The sequence below is a fragment of the Drosophila sulfurigaster genome, chromosome 2L (assembly GCF_023558435.1).
Source record: "Drosophila sulfurigaster albostrigata strain 15112-1811.04 chromosome 2L, ASM2355843v2, whole genome shotgun sequence".
NCBI classification, from domain to species: Eukaryota; Metazoa; Arthropoda; class Insecta; order Diptera; family Drosophilidae; genus Drosophila; species Drosophila sulfurigaster.
Genome location: NC_084881.1, coordinates 29,336,851 through 29,356,570, shown reverse-complemented (window position 1 = coordinate 29,356,570; position 19,720 = coordinate 29,336,851). Strand labels below are relative to the sequence as shown.

The 19,720-nt window shown below is 35.4% G+C and overlaps 2 protein-coding genes across 3 annotated transcripts in view; both read left to right on the top strand.

The window, feature by feature from the left end:
• LOC133838565 (limbic system-associated membrane protein) overlaps positions 1–16,539 on the top strand; it is a 100,206-nt gene extending 83,667 nt beyond the window's left edge. The window contains exons 2-7 of the mRNA XM_062269714.1: positions 10,627–10,821; positions 12,312–12,422; positions 12,532–12,669; positions 12,851–13,000; positions 14,343–14,837; positions 14,904–16,539. Coding sequence (XP_062125698.1) covers positions 10,627–10,821; positions 12,312–12,422; positions 12,532–12,669; positions 12,851–13,000; positions 14,343–14,837; positions 14,904–15,118 — 1,304 coding nt within the window. The 3' untranslated portion in view covers positions 15,119–16,539. The remainder of the gene's footprint in view (positions 1–10,626; positions 10,822–12,311; positions 12,423–12,531; positions 12,670–12,850; positions 13,001–14,342; positions 14,838–14,903) is intronic.
• Positions 16,540–17,237: 698 nt separating this feature from the next.
• Positions 17,238–19,227, top strand: LOC133838485 (uncharacterized). Of its 2 annotated transcripts, XM_062269615.1 has the most exons (3): positions 17,238–17,548; positions 17,624–18,119; positions 18,180–19,227. In XM_062269615.1, the coding sequence occupies exons 1-3, from the start codon at positions 17,545–17,547 to the stop codon at positions 19,150–19,152; spliced, it is 1,473 nt and encodes a 490-aa protein (XP_062125599.1). In that variant the 5' UTR covers positions 17,238–17,544; the 3' UTR covers positions 19,153–19,227. The 2 variants fall into 2 exon arrangements, with proteins under 2 accessions (XP_062125599.1, XP_062125592.1); XM_062269608.1 differs by having other exon boundaries at positions 17,239–17,548; positions 17,624–19,227.
• Positions 19,228–19,720: the final 493 nt, after the last annotated feature.

The following is a 19,720-nucleotide window of genomic DNA, read 5'->3' as shown; positions in this document are numbered from 1 at the left end:
TAGTTAGTGTTGCTATCAATTGAAATGCTATTAAAGTAATTTTTAGTAGAGGAAATTAAATCACAAGAACAAAATATATTCTGAGTATAAGTAAGAAAAAGATATAAAATTACAGGGTATATTCACAGCATTCCTACAGCAAACTTCAAATAGGGAGACAGCAAGCGAATGCGTATATTTGGAGCAGTTGCAATCATCAAAGAACATCAAGTTGAAATGAGTTTCGATTAAATTTAAAGAGGGACAAGCCACCCTCTTGACATAGTTTCCCAGTGACAGGGTATCAGAGCAGTCCAGAGTCGTGTCAAGTTGTTGTTGCAGTTGCAGTTGCTGGATTTTAATTTTTAGCAACGTCGTGCGGCAAGTTGAATATGCGACAAAGTTTTTAACTAAAAATTGCCGTACAGCAACTTTTATGTTTTATATGGGCGAAAAGAGAATTTGATTTTTATACTTTGTGTCGCCGTCGAGTTGTGCTGTTGTTCGTTGTTGGTCGTTGCACGTGTCGTATACGCAACGCGGATTCAATTACAATTTGAAGCGAGACGCGAGACGATAATGTTGTTTGCCACAGATAGAATCTTCTTTCCGAAAGTTTGCTGCTTACATAATTGCAGTCGCCATTAACACCGACACTTAATACGCAATTTATGCAATTTGATGCGCCATGATTAATGTCGCTCGCTGTCGCTGTCTCACTCGATGTCTCTGTCATGTTGCAACTTGTTTTTCCCCCTCCGAAATTTGCCTAACAAATCAGCTTGCACAGTGGGGCCAGAAAGAAAATGGCAAAACGTCGCTTAAGTCGCTCCATTTTGAGAGCAGAAACTTGGCCAATTATGGCAAGTATTTAATTAAACATGAAAGCTTTCACGACAACGAACCAAAGCATCCGCCGAGAGTTTAAAGTTGTTGCGCCAGCTAATTGAGCTGCAAGTTTGTTAGTTAATATTATTAACTGTCCGCCAGCGCTCCAAGCACCTGCAGTTTTTTATACCTGCTACCCAAAGAGTAGAAGAAGAGGTAAGAGGTATTGGTTGACTTTGGTTGACAATTTGGTATAGTTTGTAGTCAGTGGTATATTTTGAATGTAGTAATATATCGATATACCAAATGTAACATTTGGTATATTTTAGAATTTTGTTAGTATATTTTAAAAAATAGTTATATATGGTATATTTTGAATGTAGTACATCAATATACCAAATGTATCCATCGGTATATCTTAGTATTTATACGGTATATTTATTTGGTATATTTTAAGAATAATATTAGACTTTGGTTTAATTTTAATGTGCAATATTTTAAATATAACCTCTGATATATTTTAGTATTTTTTCGGTATATATGTTCGGTATATTTTTACGAATTATACTCCACTGGGTTCCACATATGTTATATCCTTTGGTATATTTTAGTATTTTTCGATATATTTAAATTTGGTTTTGTTTCTTGAAAAATACCTCACTGGTATATAGTATATATTGAATGTATTACTATGTAGATATACCAACTACAGCGTTAGGTATGTCTTAGTATTTTTGTAGTTATATTTATTTGGTATATTTAAAAAATAATAGCAGTATATTTTAATTGTAGTTATACCAAATGTAGACTTTTTATATCTTAGTATTTTTTCGGTATATTTAAAGATTATTACTGCACTGTTTTACTTTTACTAAAAATGGGTACCGAGTATATCACAGTCGAACACACTCCTTTTATTTGCATTGCTTTAATGTGGCAAACTGTCACAAAAAGCTGCTGCATCAGTGTGAGTGTGTTTTTTTACGACAGTATCTATAAATTGTTTGAATGCTTAAGTGGAGCGAACTTTTGTTTAAAGTTATGCGTGGCAGCCACGCCCCTCCACCGCCCCCTCCGTACGCTCAAGTCGCCCACTGCATAAATGCAAAGTTTGTCAAAGTTTTGTTGCCAAAAGTCAAAGGCGCACAATGTTGATGAATGAGCTGAAACTGTTTTACAAGTCGTACGAATAAAACGGAGAAACTGAAAGACGGAGAAAAGTGGGCGTGGCGTGGCTAGCTGTCCAGAGTTTTCATCATGTTGCGTTCTTATCGCAAAGGAAGGCAAAAATTAATGTGCGCTCTGCTTCCTCTGGCGAGCATTTAAAAACGCATAAATGTATTTTCCGGTAATTCTCCCTTCCCCTTCCTCTCTCCCTCTCTCTTTCTCTGTATGGAATGCCAGATTTATGAACTTGCAGAGCGCAAAAAATTAATTGCCATAGTAAAACAGAAAACTTCAAGTGCAAGGCACAAACCAAGCAAAATTTGTTAGCCAGTCGAAGTCGAAGTCGAAGTCCCGAGTGTGTCAGCTGCAAAACTATTAAAAAGGCATCACGGACTGGCTAAGAAAGAGATAGAAAGAAGAGTGAAAGAGTGGAGAGAGAGGAGAGAGAAGAGAGATGCTTTCTCGACTCACCTGGCAGGAGTTTTAGTACCTGCATTTCCGTTAGCCACAAAGCAAAAGCACAAGCCCCAAAACTGTAGCTGACTTCCTGTTGTGAATGCAGACGCCGGACCAAAGAGAGAGAGATCTGAAGAGAGAGAGAGAGGGAGAAACGTTGCCTGGCAGCCGAAAATGCGGAAACGTCCATTTTATAGCGGAAATATATTCTTATGCGGAGACGCGGCGATGATTTATGTATGTTTTGGCATTACGTGCTCCTGAGAGCAGCATCAAGGGAAGCTGCCTCCGCTTTGTGTGAGAATTTCGAATTAAATTCCATTGCATGGCTTATGAGAAGCAATAACACAACGAGAGAGAGAGCAAGATGGAGAAAGTGGATGAAAGAGGAGACGCAGCGATTTGCAAACGGAATAAAATGGGGAAAAACTGCAACAGAAAATGGGTTAAGCTCATACTACAAATGCTGCAATTATTTGCATGCTCGACTCTCAAGCATTTCTATTTGCCTCCGCCTTTTGTGGCACACTCACACACACACACAGACACACATGTACAGATGATGCTGAGGAGAGTGCGTGTCTTTGTGGCGCCTCGACTTGAATTCAGGTTAAGTGCGTGCTTCATATGCGTTTATGCTGACATTATTATAACACCCTTTACTCTCTCGCTCGCTCCCTCCCTGCCCTGCCCCTTGACTGTGTCTCGATTACAGTTTTCGAAAAGCTGCAACTTTTTTAGTTAAAGTTGAAGGCATGCATGCAACAAGAGCAACAACAACAACAACAACTGCAACATGAGCTAGAGGCAACAGCAACTGCTGCCAGCAACTTTTATTTTGTGCAGCAATCAAAAAATTTAAGAACAAAAAAAAAATAGGAAATTAAACAAAACTGTCGCAAATGTCTAATACCCTGTAAACAGCAAGCGGAATAAGTTCTGTATTAAATTAGCTGAGGTTTTACAAAAATATATATATATAATATTATTCAGAATATCCTGTAAACAACAAGCAGAATAAGTTTTGTATTAAATTGAATTTTTTTTTTTTTAAGATTTTATTTAGAAACTGACTGAACATAAATTTTTGTATTATTATAATTATTTTGCATTTTTTAAATAAAAATTATAAGCTTTAATTTTATGTTGAAACATTTAAGTGAAAAATATCATATTCACTATAGTGTTGATATTTCTCAGAAATATTATGAATGTTTTCTTTACAATTCTTCACTTGCGATTTTATGACTTGACTTTTACAAATAGATTCAAGACTTATTTAGATGAGTTTATATAGAAATGTTTATTACTATTATAAATAAGAAATAATAATGAACAATTCTATATAAACTCATAATTTATTGAGATGAGTTTATATAGAAATGTTTATTACTATTAATAGTAAGAAATAATAATGAAGATTTCTATATAAACTCATCTGAATAAATCTTGAATTTATATAAATTTATTATTAGGGAAGTAAAAGTATTATTACGAATTTGTATTTCAAATGAAATCAAATTTGATATGCAGCATATCTTTTAGTCGATAAGTGTTCAATGCTGCTTCTCAACTTGTTTTTTCTCTTTTTTTTGCAAGAAGCCTATATAAAGCATTGGCAAATAATTAAAAAGTTTGCGCTGTTGGGCTAATGGAAAGCGAAAAGTTTGCGAGACTCATTACAGCTGACACACAGAGTGTAATTTATGAAAAGTTCATCGAATATATGTATGCGCAAATGCTTAATATTAAAAATTGAATTTCCAATTCATTAATTTGTTATTCTTTGCCATAGTTTTGATGCGATTCGATTGCTTGAGGGAATTCACATTCATCGTATGGATTTTCCATACTTTATTTTATCATATTTTCCGATATTTTCGAATTTATTCGCTGTGGTAAATCTTTAATATTCCTTTGGGGCATTCATCATTTCGGGCAGCGTTTCCTTTGAATGCGATTGAAATGAATTTTCAATTTGCCAGGCATTCTTTTAAATTATAATTTGTAATTAATGCCGATAACTGAATTGACTTAAAGGAATGCACATACACACAGACATGTGAAATATGCACATAGTTATCTGTATGTGTATGTGTGTGTGTGCTCAGCAATATTTAATGGCAAATTCTCTCGCAGCCAAATATAATAATATATGGCATTAAATGAAATTTACGGGTCAACACCTCGCATGCGCACACACAGATACAATCACACACACATACATACACACACTGACAGGAATGCCCGGCAGACAACCGCACACACTCACAGACATACACTAACCCACACATGCAACAATTCATGTCAACTCGGTTATGCGGCTTTTGAGCTTCCAAACGTGAATTTCGAATGCTCTAAGTTGGTGTAATAAAAGCAGGGTATAATAAAAGGATTCTTCAAGTTTATATTGGTTAAGATAAGACATTTTTCTAGAAGAAAATAACTATACATTTTGGCAGAGTAAAATTGGTTGTTATTCATAGGAAAAAGAAATACCAATTTATAATAATAAAAACATTTCATTTGTATCAAATTTTGATGTAAGTCTCTTTTTATTTATTCATTCTTTTCTTGTTAATATATTTTCAAAGTTTAATATCTTATATAAACCATTATTGGAATTGTTTAGTATAAACATATTTATACAAATATAGTAGAGTATTGATGGAGTTTGTTTTCGACTCGTTTCTTATTTCATCCATATAGTGCTCTTTTGTTAGGCGTGTTTAGTATAATAATATACAACATTATAAAAAAAAATACTGAATTATGTATGCTATTGTAGATAGATTAAATGAAATAATGAAATAAACATTTTTATTTAATTTTACTAAAATTACTGACTTTTTGGAAATTGTGTAGTTAATACTATATTTTAATCAGGTACTTTTGATCACTTGTCTATTTCTTTTGTTTATTAATGTATTGTCTTGTATCACAAATTATGCAAATAATTTAATCTATTTTGTAGAGTATTTTGACTTTAGTTTTATGCGAATATTTTTGCATTTTTTAATATTATATTTTTTTTTGCTAGCGTCTCTGGCGCCTCTTGCCATTCCGATTCGTTGCAGCTGTCTTCTGCTGTTTGCCACCTGCCACGCCCACTTGCACTCTCACTCGCACATAACTGTGTGCATTTTTTTGCACTCATTCGCATTCACATGCACATTCACATACTCAGACTCAGACTCCGACTCCACTGCGAATGAGTGCATAACATAATGCATTTATAGAGGCCACTGAGCAATGCGAAACGCGTGTCGGATAATTTTGCTTCGCTTCTTCTTCATTTTGTGTGTGTGTGTATGTATGTGTGTGTGTTTCTGTCTGTGTCTGTGTGTGTGTGTGTGTGCATGTGTCAGTGTCGTTGCCAGTTGCCATTTTCTGTTAACGCGTTAACGTTAACCGTTTGTTTTTCGCGCGTTTGGCAATGTTATTTCTTTATTCAAAATACCCTGTAAAAAGGAGAATGTTGCAAAGGGGTATATGGGTAGAAAAGGTGGTTTTTGATTGAGCAACTATCTTAATGTTATAGAACTCACAAAAGGGTTTGATGGGGCGTTGTTCGATATTAAATTAATGCTAATTCTGAATATGTTTTTATTACACCTATAATTTAAAGATATTCTTAGAATACAGATATGATTTTTTTTTTATATTTTTGAATGGAATATTGTGTGGCGTTCACAGATACAACAACAAATATAGCTAAACTTATTTTAAGTATATTTTTCAAATTTAATATAAGACAAGCATTTTTATTTCCATATTATTTTTTCACTTTTACAATTTATAGTCTCCTATGGAATAATACCAAATCCATATTTCTAGGAGCAAAAGATAATTGACCAAACGCAAGCTGGTAACACTAAAAGTGATTTGCTTTTTCCTTTTAACTCTCTCTCTCTCTCTCTCTCTCTCTCATTCTCTTTTATTTTATCGAAGTAGAACGGAAGAAGAGAACTTGTTTTAAACTAGTGAAAATTAAAATTAAGATTTAATAACTTCAAGCAAACACACAAGTTGTTTTTATTTAATAGAGCTACCTGGGTGTCCTTTTTACAATATCTTCAATTCAAATTCAATGGCTTTAAGAAAATCTTCAATTCAAATTGAAATGTCTGTAATACTTGAAAATTCTTATCACTTGCTTAGTAATAAAAGAGAGTTTTTCTTAAATAATTTGGAATATGTTTTCATTATTGAAATTATGTAATAGTACTCCTTGCTTCCACTTCCCTGCTCAACAGTTGAATTCGAAACGTAATCACAACAGTTGCCTCATTGAATTTGTGTGCAGGATATACTTAACTTCAACAGCTCTTTTTTCGTTTATTTCTACATGATAATATGTTTGTTCCCGTTGTAGTTGTAATGTCAGTCAGCTCGTCTGTCCGTCAGTCTGTCCGTCTGTCTGTCTGTCCGTCATTAAGGTGGCCCAGCGTTACGACTTTGGTTTGCGCATGAAATTTTATGTCGAGTGCTTCGAGTATTTTTTGCAGTTGACGTTGCCATTGCAGATAACAAAAACGCTGACAGCCAAGAACAACAGACAGCAGTCAGCACGACAGCAACAGCAACTGCAACAACAACAACAACAACAACAATTGCTGCTGCTGCACCACAAGACAAACAGTCAACGGCGACCACATCGCGATGCGATGCGATGCGTCTGTTGCAGTTGCAGTTGCTGATGTTGTTGCAGATGCAGTTGCAGGTGGTGTCAAGCAAATACAGAATTGCTTACTTACACAACCAACATGCAAATGGCTGTAGCTGTATTTAATTGGGATGGTAAAAAACTCTGCAAATGGACAATTAGTTGGGCTAATAACAGCGAAAAGTTAAGCAAACGTTATTATATATTAAATATATACTATATATAAGCAAAAGTAATAGTATATTAAAGAACATATACTGAATGTTATCAAATGTTACAGTATATTAAATATACTGTATGTGAGCAAATGTGCTTGTATATTAAATATGCTATATATAACCAAATGTTATAGAATATTAGAGAACATTTACTGTGTGTTATCAAATGTTGCAGTATGTTAAATATACTGTTATATGTTATTGTATATTAAATATACTATATAAGCAAACGTTATTATATTAAATATACTGCTTATTATAACTTTGTGCCTTCAGGAAATGTGTGTAACAGGGAGAAGGAGTTTTCTTCGATTCTATAGAGTATATATATTCTTGATCAGCATCAATAAAGCCCTATCGATATAACCATAATTTGGTATATTTTTCTATTGTATATTTTTAATATAACAGTATAGTATAAATATACCATATTTTATGATATGGTCTATCGTTAACTGTATTGTATATTTTGAATATCAATATAGCATATACGGATATATTGAATTTTAGTATATAAATATACCGCATAACATAATGTGGTATATTTTGTATTCTATTGATTAATTTTAATTTAATAGTATATAAATATACCATATTTTATAGTCTGGTATATCATGGTATTGAACTTTATAGTATATCAATATACCAAACACATACCCTTTGTTATGTTTTAGTATTTTTGCAGTCTATTAATTGGTATATAATATCAATATACCACACATACCCTTTGGTGTGTTTTAGTATTTTTGCAGTATAATATATATACTATCAATATACCACACATACCCTGTGGTATGTTTTAATATTTTTGCAGTATATTATTTGGTATATAATAATACCGCACTGTTTAGCTTTTACTCAAACTCAGTAATTGAGTATCTCACAGTTCAGCACACTCGACTCTTGCTTTCTTAATTGTTTTGTTTTAATTTAGTTGACTTCATGCTGTTTAGCTTTATTAAATACATAAATTTCATATTAAAACGTATTTATTTGCCACTCTCAGCTTATTTTGAATGTATTTAATTTATTTATACACTAGCACATTTACTTAGAAGCCCCAAAACGCAATTAAATGACATAAATATGTAATTGCTAAGCTCGAGCTTAGGTGACATTTATTATCTATTTGAATTGTGCGCCCTGAAAGGGGAATTTCTTTTGTTGAGCTGGGGATGGGGCAAAGTTTCCGAAGTGCTTTAGCAAGTTACACTTTTAGTCTTTGTACATTAAATATGAAGAATGTTTAATTTGCTGTTACATGATGTGAAACTCGTACATTTTCTTGCCAATAAAATTTGCGCAACAACAAAAAAGTAAGACAAAAAGAGAAGAATGGAAGCTGGGCAAAAGTTTTGACTGTCCGCGTCCTGAGCTCGCAGCTTCCTGTTCATCTTCCTGTTGTTACTGTTGTTGTTGCTGCTCTGTTTCTCCATTTTTCGGCACTTTGGGCATACGAGAAACTTTATTAAAAAGTATGCAGGAAATTGTTTGCATCTATGCAATGCTGTCCTCCCACTCCCACTCCCCTCTTCCCTTTCCCTTCGAGCATCCCTCCCAAAATAAAGCATTGGTTATATGATCTACATTTTTGTTGTAGTTGTGTGTTTTTGTTGCTGTGCAGATTGACATGAAACGGCAAAAATGAAATTGCAATTTCTTGTGATAAATTTCAATGAACAAGCAGGAAAAATCTACCTGCTGCCTTCCTTGCTCTCCTTTCGAGCAAATGAAAATATGAAAATGTGAAAATATGAGAAAAGTATGCAAACTGCAAATAATTTGAGTGCAGTTTGCTGTTCAACATGAATCAAAAGCTGCCATATATAGTAAGAAAATGTGCCTGCCCGGAAAATACTCGTAATTATCCATATATAACATTTCCCTCATCCAATAACAAACGACATTTTTCATATGTGTGCGTGTGTGAGTGTTTGGAAGCAATTAGCAGCTGCAGCTGCAACAATTTTACGCTAATTAATTTCTGCTCATAATTTGCAAAGTTTTTGTTGTTTTGGTTTATCAAAATCAAGAATTTCAATACCACATCAAAAATCACTTTCGATGGCAATTTTGATTAATTATATCGAGCAGTGATATCAAATTGAACTGAGATTGGACGGGGTAATTATTGCCTCGATTTCGTGGGAAATATTTTAGAAATTATGGTGATAATCTGCATGATTTATTTATTGCGAGAACGAACAGAAAGCAAATTATAAATTATTTAAGAATATTTAAGGCAAATCACGTGGAATGGAAGTGCACTTTATATTAATTTGAAGTTAACGAATAATCAAACAAAAATTCTTGAAGTTATTTAAGAAATAATTACTCTTAGTTGCTTTGGTTGACAATCTAGTATATTTTACAAACTAGCCCTTCTTATATTGTATACCAATTGTAAGTCTTAGTTATTTTATGTTAAATGTAGCCTTTAGTATATTTAATACCAAGAGTAGCTTTCGGTATATTTTAAACCAAATGTATACCTTATATTTAATACCAAATATAGTATATAGTATATTTTACATTTATATCAAAAGTAGCTTTCAGTATATTTTATACCAAATGTGGTCTTTAGTATATTTAATACCAAAAGTAGCCTTCAGTATATTTTATACCAAATGTGGCATTTAGTATAGTTTATACTAAAAGTAGTATTCGGTATATTTTATACCAAATTAAGCTTATAGTATATTTTCAGTATATTTGTGGTATATTATTTTGGGTAGCTGGTATCTCATAGTCGAGCACACTCCACTGTATCTTTCTGACTTGTTTTGGTATAATTTCTTTAGATTTTCAATAATATATCATGGCAAAAAGTGCAGAACATTACTATAATAAATGATTGAATTACATGAAAAGTCGTTTAGAGTTAAATTGGCAAACAAATAATGTAAATGGGCGTGGCAAAAAAAAAGTTGCAGCTTCACATAAAATGCAGCCAAACTAAAATTTGTATAGTCAAGCTGCAATTTTCGAAGCTGCTTTCGTTGTTGATTTGAGGGAGCAGGCAAAACTTTTCTTGATGTGACTTCAGATCGATTTTAAGGCAATAAGGAAATGCATCGCTCTCTTTTAGTGAGGTTGGCAAACTGTGTCGAAAGTGTTGTTCATCTTGGCCAAAAAGAGAAATTCGCCTCGAACTTTTCAATTTACATTTTAAAAGTCGTCGCTGGCAGCTGGCGCGTCAATTAACGAGTCATTAACCATTAAGTGCAAACGTACAAACATACATATATGCAATCTCTTTTGATCCAATATTGAATCTGGCTTCCATTTCCATCTTTTATTTCCATCTTTCAGCTGGCGTCTTGGCCAATCACCATGACAGCCTGACGCTGAGTCCGGCGGAGCACAGCGTTGTGCGCTACACAAACGAATCGCTCATTGTCCAATGCAGAGCTCCCAGTCCCCAGGTGAAGCTGCATTGGAAATCGCCGAGAGGTGAAATTATAAGCGCGAACAAAGGACGCATTCACATCGAGCAAACTTCACCAGGTGAGCACAACAACAGCTGAAGAGCTGAGAAGAGCCGAGAAGAGCCGAGAAGAGCAGCAGCAGAAGTTGAGCTTGGGTCAAAGGCGAGGCGAGTCTGGAGTCCCAGGAGTAGCAGGGAATGCAAGGACTGTCTCGCCTGCGGCACAACAAACAAACACAATTAATTGCATCTCTACACACACACACACACACACAGACAGAGAGAATAGCGATTGCAATTGCGTTTGGCTTTTGCCTTTGCGAATCTCTTTTGTGGAGCGTGGATACCCTGGAAAGCAAATGCAGTAGAAGAGAGTTGTTTGAGATAATAGTAGTAGTAATATTGAAATACCGAATACAATTCCTTATTGCAATGAGATGAGTCAGAGCGAAGTGGTAGAATGATATCAATTTTACCTTACAGAAACTTGACAAATCATATAAGATTGTCAAAAAAGTCTACTTACTTTAAAAATACAAGAGTTTATTTAGTTTAGCTTATTAAGATTTTCGTAAAGATTCTTTATTAGAATTGCTTTTGCTTAACTAAAAAAAGAGTTGGATTTCATATTCTTATATCATTTTTAATATTCACTTATTTATCAATCATTAAAACTGTTGCTTTAAAGTGAAACTTTTGCTTTTTGTTCAAGAGCCTTTTAATATCAGACTTTTTTATATTATTTGGTGAAATTTGATCATTCTTATAATTAGCGCAAACCCCGTAAAGGAAGTCAAAAGCAATTAAGTGAAATTCTACAGAATTAAATCATGAATAAGAAGTATTCGAATTTTTAAAAATTAAACATAAATTGATGTTGTTGAATATATAATTATTATTTTTTATTGAAATAACGAAAACATATCCTTATTGCAATGAGATGAACCAGAGCAACTAAGAACTTCAAACTATCTTGAATATATTAATTTTACTCTCTTCATCAAAATAATCAAATAGCTATATTATAAACATTGCAAAAAAACAAGAAAGATATATTAGAAAAGGCCTTCTTAAAAAAAATAACACTTCCATTTATGTAAAAAAAAATACTAAACAGAAGAAATTCTTCTTGAAGTTCGATATGTCCGATAAAAATTACAGAAAAACTATGTTAAATAGAAAATAGCGAAACAATGCGGTATTATTATAAAAATATTAGGCATATTTTGCTTTCTTCGATATGTTTTGAATGTAGCACTATACCAATATACCAAATATAACCCTTGGTATATTTTAAGTATATTATTGTACTACCGCTTTTATTCAAAATAGAGTTTTCTTACTTGTTTGTTAAATGAATTCAATAAGCAATATGATACAAAAACACATAATTGTTGGTAGACTGTGATTAGCCATATTTATATTCCATATAGAAAAAAACTAAATTGCACTGCTTACAGGGTATTCTCTAAGCCAACTCAACCAGCTGAATTTGCTGCTCTTTTTTGTCGCTTCCTTTTTATAGAGTCAGTCTAGTTTATTATATTGTTTGCATGTTTATCGCACACAGAACAATTGCAAATCGTTTTCGCACACATCGCACTTGCGGACAAGGGCAATTGGAGCTGCGAGGCGGTCGAGGGGGGAATGCATAGTAAATCGTACGAGTTGATTGTGTATCGTAAGTACAGCAAACGAAACCCCGAAAAGATATTCATTAATTTTGCATTGTCTCTTTTTGTTTTTCCTCCGTGTGTTTCTTTTCCACTTTTTTTGTTTGTCAACGACAGAGAAAATTACGTTTACGGAAACGAATTCGGTGACGACGGTGAAGGAGGGCCAAAATGCAACCATATTGTGCGAGGTGAAGGGGGAACCGCAACCGAACGTCACCTGGCATTTCAATGGACAGCCCATTAGTGCGGAGGGTGAGTGAACTTTGTCCTCTTTCTCCTCTCTCCGAGAGAGTATCGAACAAAAGTTAATGAGCCTTCCTTTTGGCTCTTCGATTTTTGTTCGTTGATTTCTTCTTTTTGTTGGCTTTCCACCTGGACACCCGTTTATCAACGCTCTCTCTCTCTCCCTTTCTCTTTTTGGCAATTTTGACAGCAAACGCTTCGAAATTTCGCATCCTGGCGGATGCCTTGCTCATCAAGAAGGTAACACAGTTTGACACCGGCGAATACACGTGCCGAGCATTCCAAGTGAATTCGATTGCTTCCGATATGCAGGAGCGCACAGTTTTGATGAAAATCGAACGTGAGTGAGATTTATGATTTGCCCTTTCTCTCTCTCTCCCTCTCTCCCACACTTGCCACTCCTATCTATAATAACCAGCTGCACAGTGGGTAAAAGCTTGTTGCACACTGCAATATATTTGTCACTAAGTAATTTGAATTTCATTATTATTTGTATAAAAAAACACTGCAATATATTTGTCACTAAGTAATTTGAATTTCATTATTATTTGTATAAAAAAATATGAATGAAAATCAATATTAAATTGCGAGAAAAATATATGAATTTATTTACTGACACATATAAATTCTAGCAACCGTTTTATAGAACCTAAATAATGCGCAACACACAAAAATTAACCACATTCCAGAAACTTTTTATTACGGAGCAAAAGCACCTTTGTAAGCTGAAAGTTAAAATAATTACTTTAGATCGATAATTTGTTATTATCTATAACTTACAGCTTACAGCATTCAATACTTCTCATATAATAATAATATAAAATGTTAATAATATTCTTAACAATATACAATTTTAAATCCTTTTCAAATGGTAACAATATAAATTCTTGAACAGCTTGCCATCACAGTTCCATGTGCTTTCAAAGCTCTGCGAAAGTTCTTAAGCACAATTGAATCAAAGCTCTTAAAAAAATGCAAAAATATGTTAAAGCTGTCTTAATATTATAAGATGATTGATAAATTAATGATAAACAGATGATTTAAAATATGTTTGATTTCAAACTGTTTCAATGATACAAATATGTATTGAAAAGCTGTGTCATTGCTCTTTCGTGTGCTTTCAAAGTTATGCGAAACTGCTTGAGTAATTTTTAACTAAAGATCTTGAACAAATGCAAAAGTGTCTGAAATCTTCCTTAATATTATAAAATAATGATAAACTGATGATTCAAACACGTTTAATTTCAAACTGTTTATACCTTTAAATGTACTTTGGTATAACTTTGGAAATTTGCTTTATTTTTTAAGCAATTGCTTAAGCTTTCAAAGCGCTTTCTCTCAAGAACATTTCACACATTTTTCGCACGCTCTTAGACCACTGTGCTTTTGTTGCTCGTTGATGGCACTGAAATTACACTTGAGCATTTTTCTGGGCGGCTGTGGAAATGTGTTGCCGTGTGTTTAGGTTGCGTTTTAGTTGGTTTAGTATGCAATGCAGCGTGCGGCAAATAGTTTTTTGAGCACAAAATATATATTTTAAAATTACATACGTTTCGCTGGCCGCACATATGGGCAGGTGGGCGTGGCACATGTGCAGTTAATGACTTTATGCGAGTTGTGGCATCATTCAAAGCATACTTTCAAGCGCACAACTGACTACGATTTAATCAATTTAATCACAGATAAGCCACAATGGATTCACACGCTGCACACTGAACAACAATATGCTTACATCAATGGCACGGCGATCATCGAGTGCAAAGCAACCGCTGAGCCACCGCCAACGTTTAGTTGGTACCGCAAACAGAAGAGACTAGAGAGCAACGAGCACACGCATCTGATTGAGACTCAAGCGACATTCTCCCGCATCACAATCCATGTCCATGATGCCAAACAGTTTGACAACTATCGCTGTCGTGTCCACAATCATCTGGGCACCATTGAGCGAGTGACTCGACTGGAGCAGGGCGAGAAGCCGCCGCCACCAACTGTGTTCCAGCTGCGGGGCTACAACTCGAATACCTTCGATGTCGATGTGAGTGCGCAGCGGGACAAGGATAAGGTGGGGCCCATGGATGTGAATGGCTTTCGCATTCAGTACATCACCGAGCCGGAGTTCAAAGCCGATGCCAACAAATGGACTAATGCCAAGCACAAGGACTTTCCCTACGAGGAGGGTAAGTCTCTCTCTCTCTCTCTTTCACTCTCTATTACAGTTCTTTACTCTCTTTTTTTGCATACAGGTGCAAGTCTGCTGATAACGAACCTCGAGCCGGACACCGAGTATTTGATACGCGCTGCTTCGCGTAATCTCGCCGGCTTCAGCGACTACACAAAAGTTACTCAGAAGCGCACTTTGTCCTTGGAGCTGCGTGCTTCGGCTGGCGCTTTGTTGCCTTCTCTCTATCAACTGTTAACGGCAACACTGTTGTTGTTGCTGCTGCGGCGTTGTCACTGAAGCGTCTGTATTTCTCCCTTTCCAGTTCCCTTTTCCCTCTTCCTATTGTTCCACTACTAGAAGATCTACTTCCAGTTCCCTTTCCAATCTTACTTCTAGTGTCACTTCCAGTCCAACTTTCAGTCTAACTTCCAGTTCCCCTTCCAGTCTCACTACCAATCACCCTTCATTCTTATTTCCAGTGACACTCAATGTTTCACTTCCAGTCACACTTCCAATCTCACTTCAAGTAATACTTCCAGTCTCACTTCCAGTCTCACTTTCAATCTCACTTCCAGTCTCACTTTCATTCTCACTTCCAGTCACACTTTCGTTCTCACTTCCAGTCACATTTCCAATCTCACTTCCAATCTCACTTCCAATCCTACTTCCAGTCTCACTTCCATTCTCACTTTCAATCTCACTTCCAGTCTCACTTTCATTCTCGCTTCCAGTCACACTTCCAACCTCACTTTCAATCTCACTTCCATTCATATTTCCAGCCACACTTCCAATCTCATTTCCAGCCTCACTTCCATTGCCACTTCTAATCTCTCTTCCATATTTAATTCCACATCCTATTCCACTTCCCGTTCCCTAACCACTTACAGTTCCACTTCTTCCACTTCCAATTCCATGTGCTTTGTCTAGCTTTAAGACTATCTCTGATTTGCCGACTTGTACTAAATATTGTTCTAAGTTCTTGATACGAGTTTAAACACTCTCTTAAGTCTACGTCTATAAGCAGTTCTCTATTGAATCGTTTCGTTCGTTTAGCCAGCCCAAAAATTAGTCAAAATTGAAAACAAAAACTAACAATTAATCGCTTTATTATTATATTAAAGGCATACAGGTTTGTTCCGAATAACGCCTTCTGCTTGAATTCTATTATACAGAAATAGAAATTGGAATTGTATTCCAAAATGTATTATAATAGACGTATTTCATAGAAACCTCAGCGGATTCAAGTAGAAAGTGGAATTCGGAACACGTTTATTGCTTAGCTTCTAGCTGAAAATTTAATGAAAGTTCAACTTAAAAGTTATATTTGCAAAAATCCCAAAGAGCTGTGGCCCCCAAAATAGTACTAGCTGCAGTTTTGTGCCTTGAGGCCAACAAAAATAAGTTAAGTTATTAAAAGGAAAAACTCGAATTACTCCAAAACTCAATCCAAACAAGTAAATAACCGATAAGCATTTAAATGCCATATCTACCAAACGAAAATCCACTTAATAGTCGCTCTCTCTCTCTCTCTTCTATACTATACACAGAATTATTATAAAGGAGCTTAGAAATGAAATTCGATGTTGTTTTTTGTATAAACAGTTTACAAACATTTAAAACTATACCAAAATAAATAAATTGAATACAACAAACAGTCCATTAGAATGCAACAAAAAAAGAAGAGGAAACACAAACAAAACAGACAAACTGAACAACAATTGCGCATTCCTTTAATAATAAATTGAATTTTATAAAATATACAAAATACAAATACACATACATACATACTATATGATAAATATATATTTCAAAAGATATATTTCACGTAACCAAGTTGCCAATGATTAAATGTTTTGTGGTTTCTGTGTGCCAATTGTGCAAAATTAAAACTAAACAAAATAAACTCGAATAAATACTGAAAACAATTGCAACTTTTACATTATTTGTTTTTGCTTACTCAGCTGTAAATTTAACGCTGTCCTTTTTGTGCAATGAAAACGTTAATAATTCATTGTATGTTAAAAAACATTCTCTAAATTTGTGCAGAGGCGATAAATTTATGACGACAGCTGTGAGTATTTAATTAGAATTATTAATGCAACTAGAAATTAACAAGAATTTTAATTTTACATTTCACACAGAAATTCAAGAATGAAATCAAATGTGAGTATTAAAGAGAAATATTAAATTTATAAATATAGAATTGAATTTCATTTAATTAAAATATTTTTTATTTTAAATTATAATTTTATTTATTTTGTAGTTTTATAATATCAATTATTTCTTTGTATACTTTTCATCTTCAGCAAAATATCATAATTATTGAATATAAAACTAATACAAAGTTATCTTCGAGAATTAAATCAAATTTTTTGGGAACATTTATTTATTTTAGACTATCTTAAAAACCTAAGCAACAAAAATTTTTATTTCTAAATTTTGTATTTAGCTGTAGAACTTATAAAAATTAGTTTCGAGATTAAATTTTATATGCTTTGATAAGACAAATTTGTATACACTTTACATAAAGTTGAAAACTCTTTAATTTGCTATTTTTCAGCTTATATTTTGATGGACTTGTTAATTGAAGTTAAGAAAAGCTGAAAACGTTGTCTAAACAAATAAGTTTCCCAACTGCTGAGTTTGAAGCGAGTCGAAAGAAGTTTAAGCTAAATTCGAGTCGACATTGTTTTGACATGCGAGCAAATTTCTAGTTAAGCAAGATGGGTAAGTAACAAAAAATAAAAACAAAAAAAAGAGACTTCACTTCAAGAGCTCTCCTCTTCTTCGCTCCTTTCGCAGATTCGGCACGTGCGTTTAGGAAATATTTATCAGCTCGCATTCGAGCGGAGCGCATGGAATTGTTGCCCACAACGCAACGCCACCCGCCGCTGCAGCGCTACAACCACAATTACAGTCGACTGCCCGCTGGAGGGCGCTTGGGTGAAAGCTTCCATCTCAATTTGAATCGCTTCGTTGGAAGAAAAAGCAGCCAGAAGACTCCGCCCAAATCTGATGTCTTGGATCCACAGCCACAGACAAAGTCAAAGAAAGTCAAGTCCAAGTGCAGATTGAAGTTTAAGAATCCTGTGCTCGTAGTGCGCTCTCGCCCACGACTCGAGTGCAGCAGCAGCAGCGAGGGAGCGAGCATCAAAGTGCGCTTCTCCAAGTCGCCTCTGCGGCCAGGCAATCTAAGAGAGCAGCCGCCCTTAAGCTGTGTCACGGACCAGAAACAAAGCTGCTCTATAATTGAGGCTAAGAGTAGTCCGTGCCCTATAATTGAGACTAAGAGTAGCCCGTGTCCTATAATTGAGTCAAAGAGTAGCCCCAGCCCTATAATTGAGCCTAAGAGTAGCAGCGTCACTAAAGAGCGACACATTTCTTTCACCGAAGTAGAGCAACCGCCTTGCGACACGCTTATCACCCAACAGCTGACGACACTTATGCAAAAACTGGAGGATCAACTGGCCAACGAGAGGAAGCAAAAAGAGGAGCTGAATGCCATCAATAGTCAGCTTAAGCAACTCACTGGAACAGTGACTAATCTCAACGACAAGTGCAAACAGTTCGAGACAGAGAAGAGTAAATTGAAGCTTGAACAACCTTGCTTGGGCAACCAAGGATGTGAAGAGAAACTCTGCCATAAGCCGTCGAGCATTTGCCAATTTTGTGCCCATCAACAGCTACCTGTGCTCTGTTCTATGCAGAACGAGCTCTTTCAGCTGATGGGAAAGCGACTGTTCAGTGACGTCGCTCTTACCATACTCCTAAGAGCGGACAACGTCTACCATGTTAATGTTCGTGACTTGGACACGGGCAAAGTGCTCGGCTGTTTGCTGGTCAACGAGACGGGCATCAAACAGGCCAACTCTCTTGGCATTTTTCAAGAGATCTTGACCTTCTGTGTGATTGATGTACGCAGCTCGATGAGTACGCGAGACGCCATCTTTGGTGGCATCAACTTTGAGTTTGTACGCGATCAACGACTGCACGGGGGGCACAGTGGGCAGAGAAAGCAACTCTTTAGGGAAATGCATTGTCCCATTAACAGTCTGAAAGCGGATCAAGCTGTAGCAAGGGCGCCACATCGTTGCAGTTCCTTCCAACATCAACGTGAAAAAAAGAGCAAGTCCAAGTTGAGCATCTCGCAGGCCTTGCTGCAAATTGGCACCATCGACAAGAGTCTGGTGCTCTCCGATGACGAAGCCAATTACCCCGTGAGTGGTATCGAAATTGTCTCCATGATGGGGTCAAGTCCGCCCTGCAGTGAAATGGATACAGCTCATAGCTCCGTCTCTGTTCAGCGCATAGAAAAACTTGCCAAATTTTAAAGTGTTTCTTTTTATTTGCTTACTTGTTTTAATAAAAGAGAATGCCGCCTTTTAACACTGCAGTGTGCGAAGAGATCAACTGCAGTTTGTATTTGCATGTAAAGAGCTCTTCAAAAAAAGCATAAGCTTTCTCTTATTCTAGTCATAATATTGTCTTGCTATTCCCAAGCATAGTTAAAAGTTAAACTCTTCCCACACTGACTTTGCTGCTCTCGCAGCTTAATCGTTGTTGTTGCCTAAAAGCGCTGCGTGCATGCGCCTTGCATGTTTGTTGTTGTCGCTGAGCGCAGATTTGCTAAAGCTCTACGCATTGCGAGAACAGCTGTCGCGGCATTTTTAGCGTGTTCGGTTGTGTTGTGCGTATTGTGCTCTAGTGATTTGTGTGAAAAATAAATATTTTGAGCATCGTGAGTGTTTAATTGTGTTTTAATTCAACAAATTCGTTCGTCCAAACAATTTGCGTATGGTGAGCTAATCGTACGGTAAGTTAAGTTAAGTATTAAATTGTGCATTTTTAAATTGCACATCATTTTTGCGCTCCCTCTTTCACTTTTTTTCCTGCTTTGTT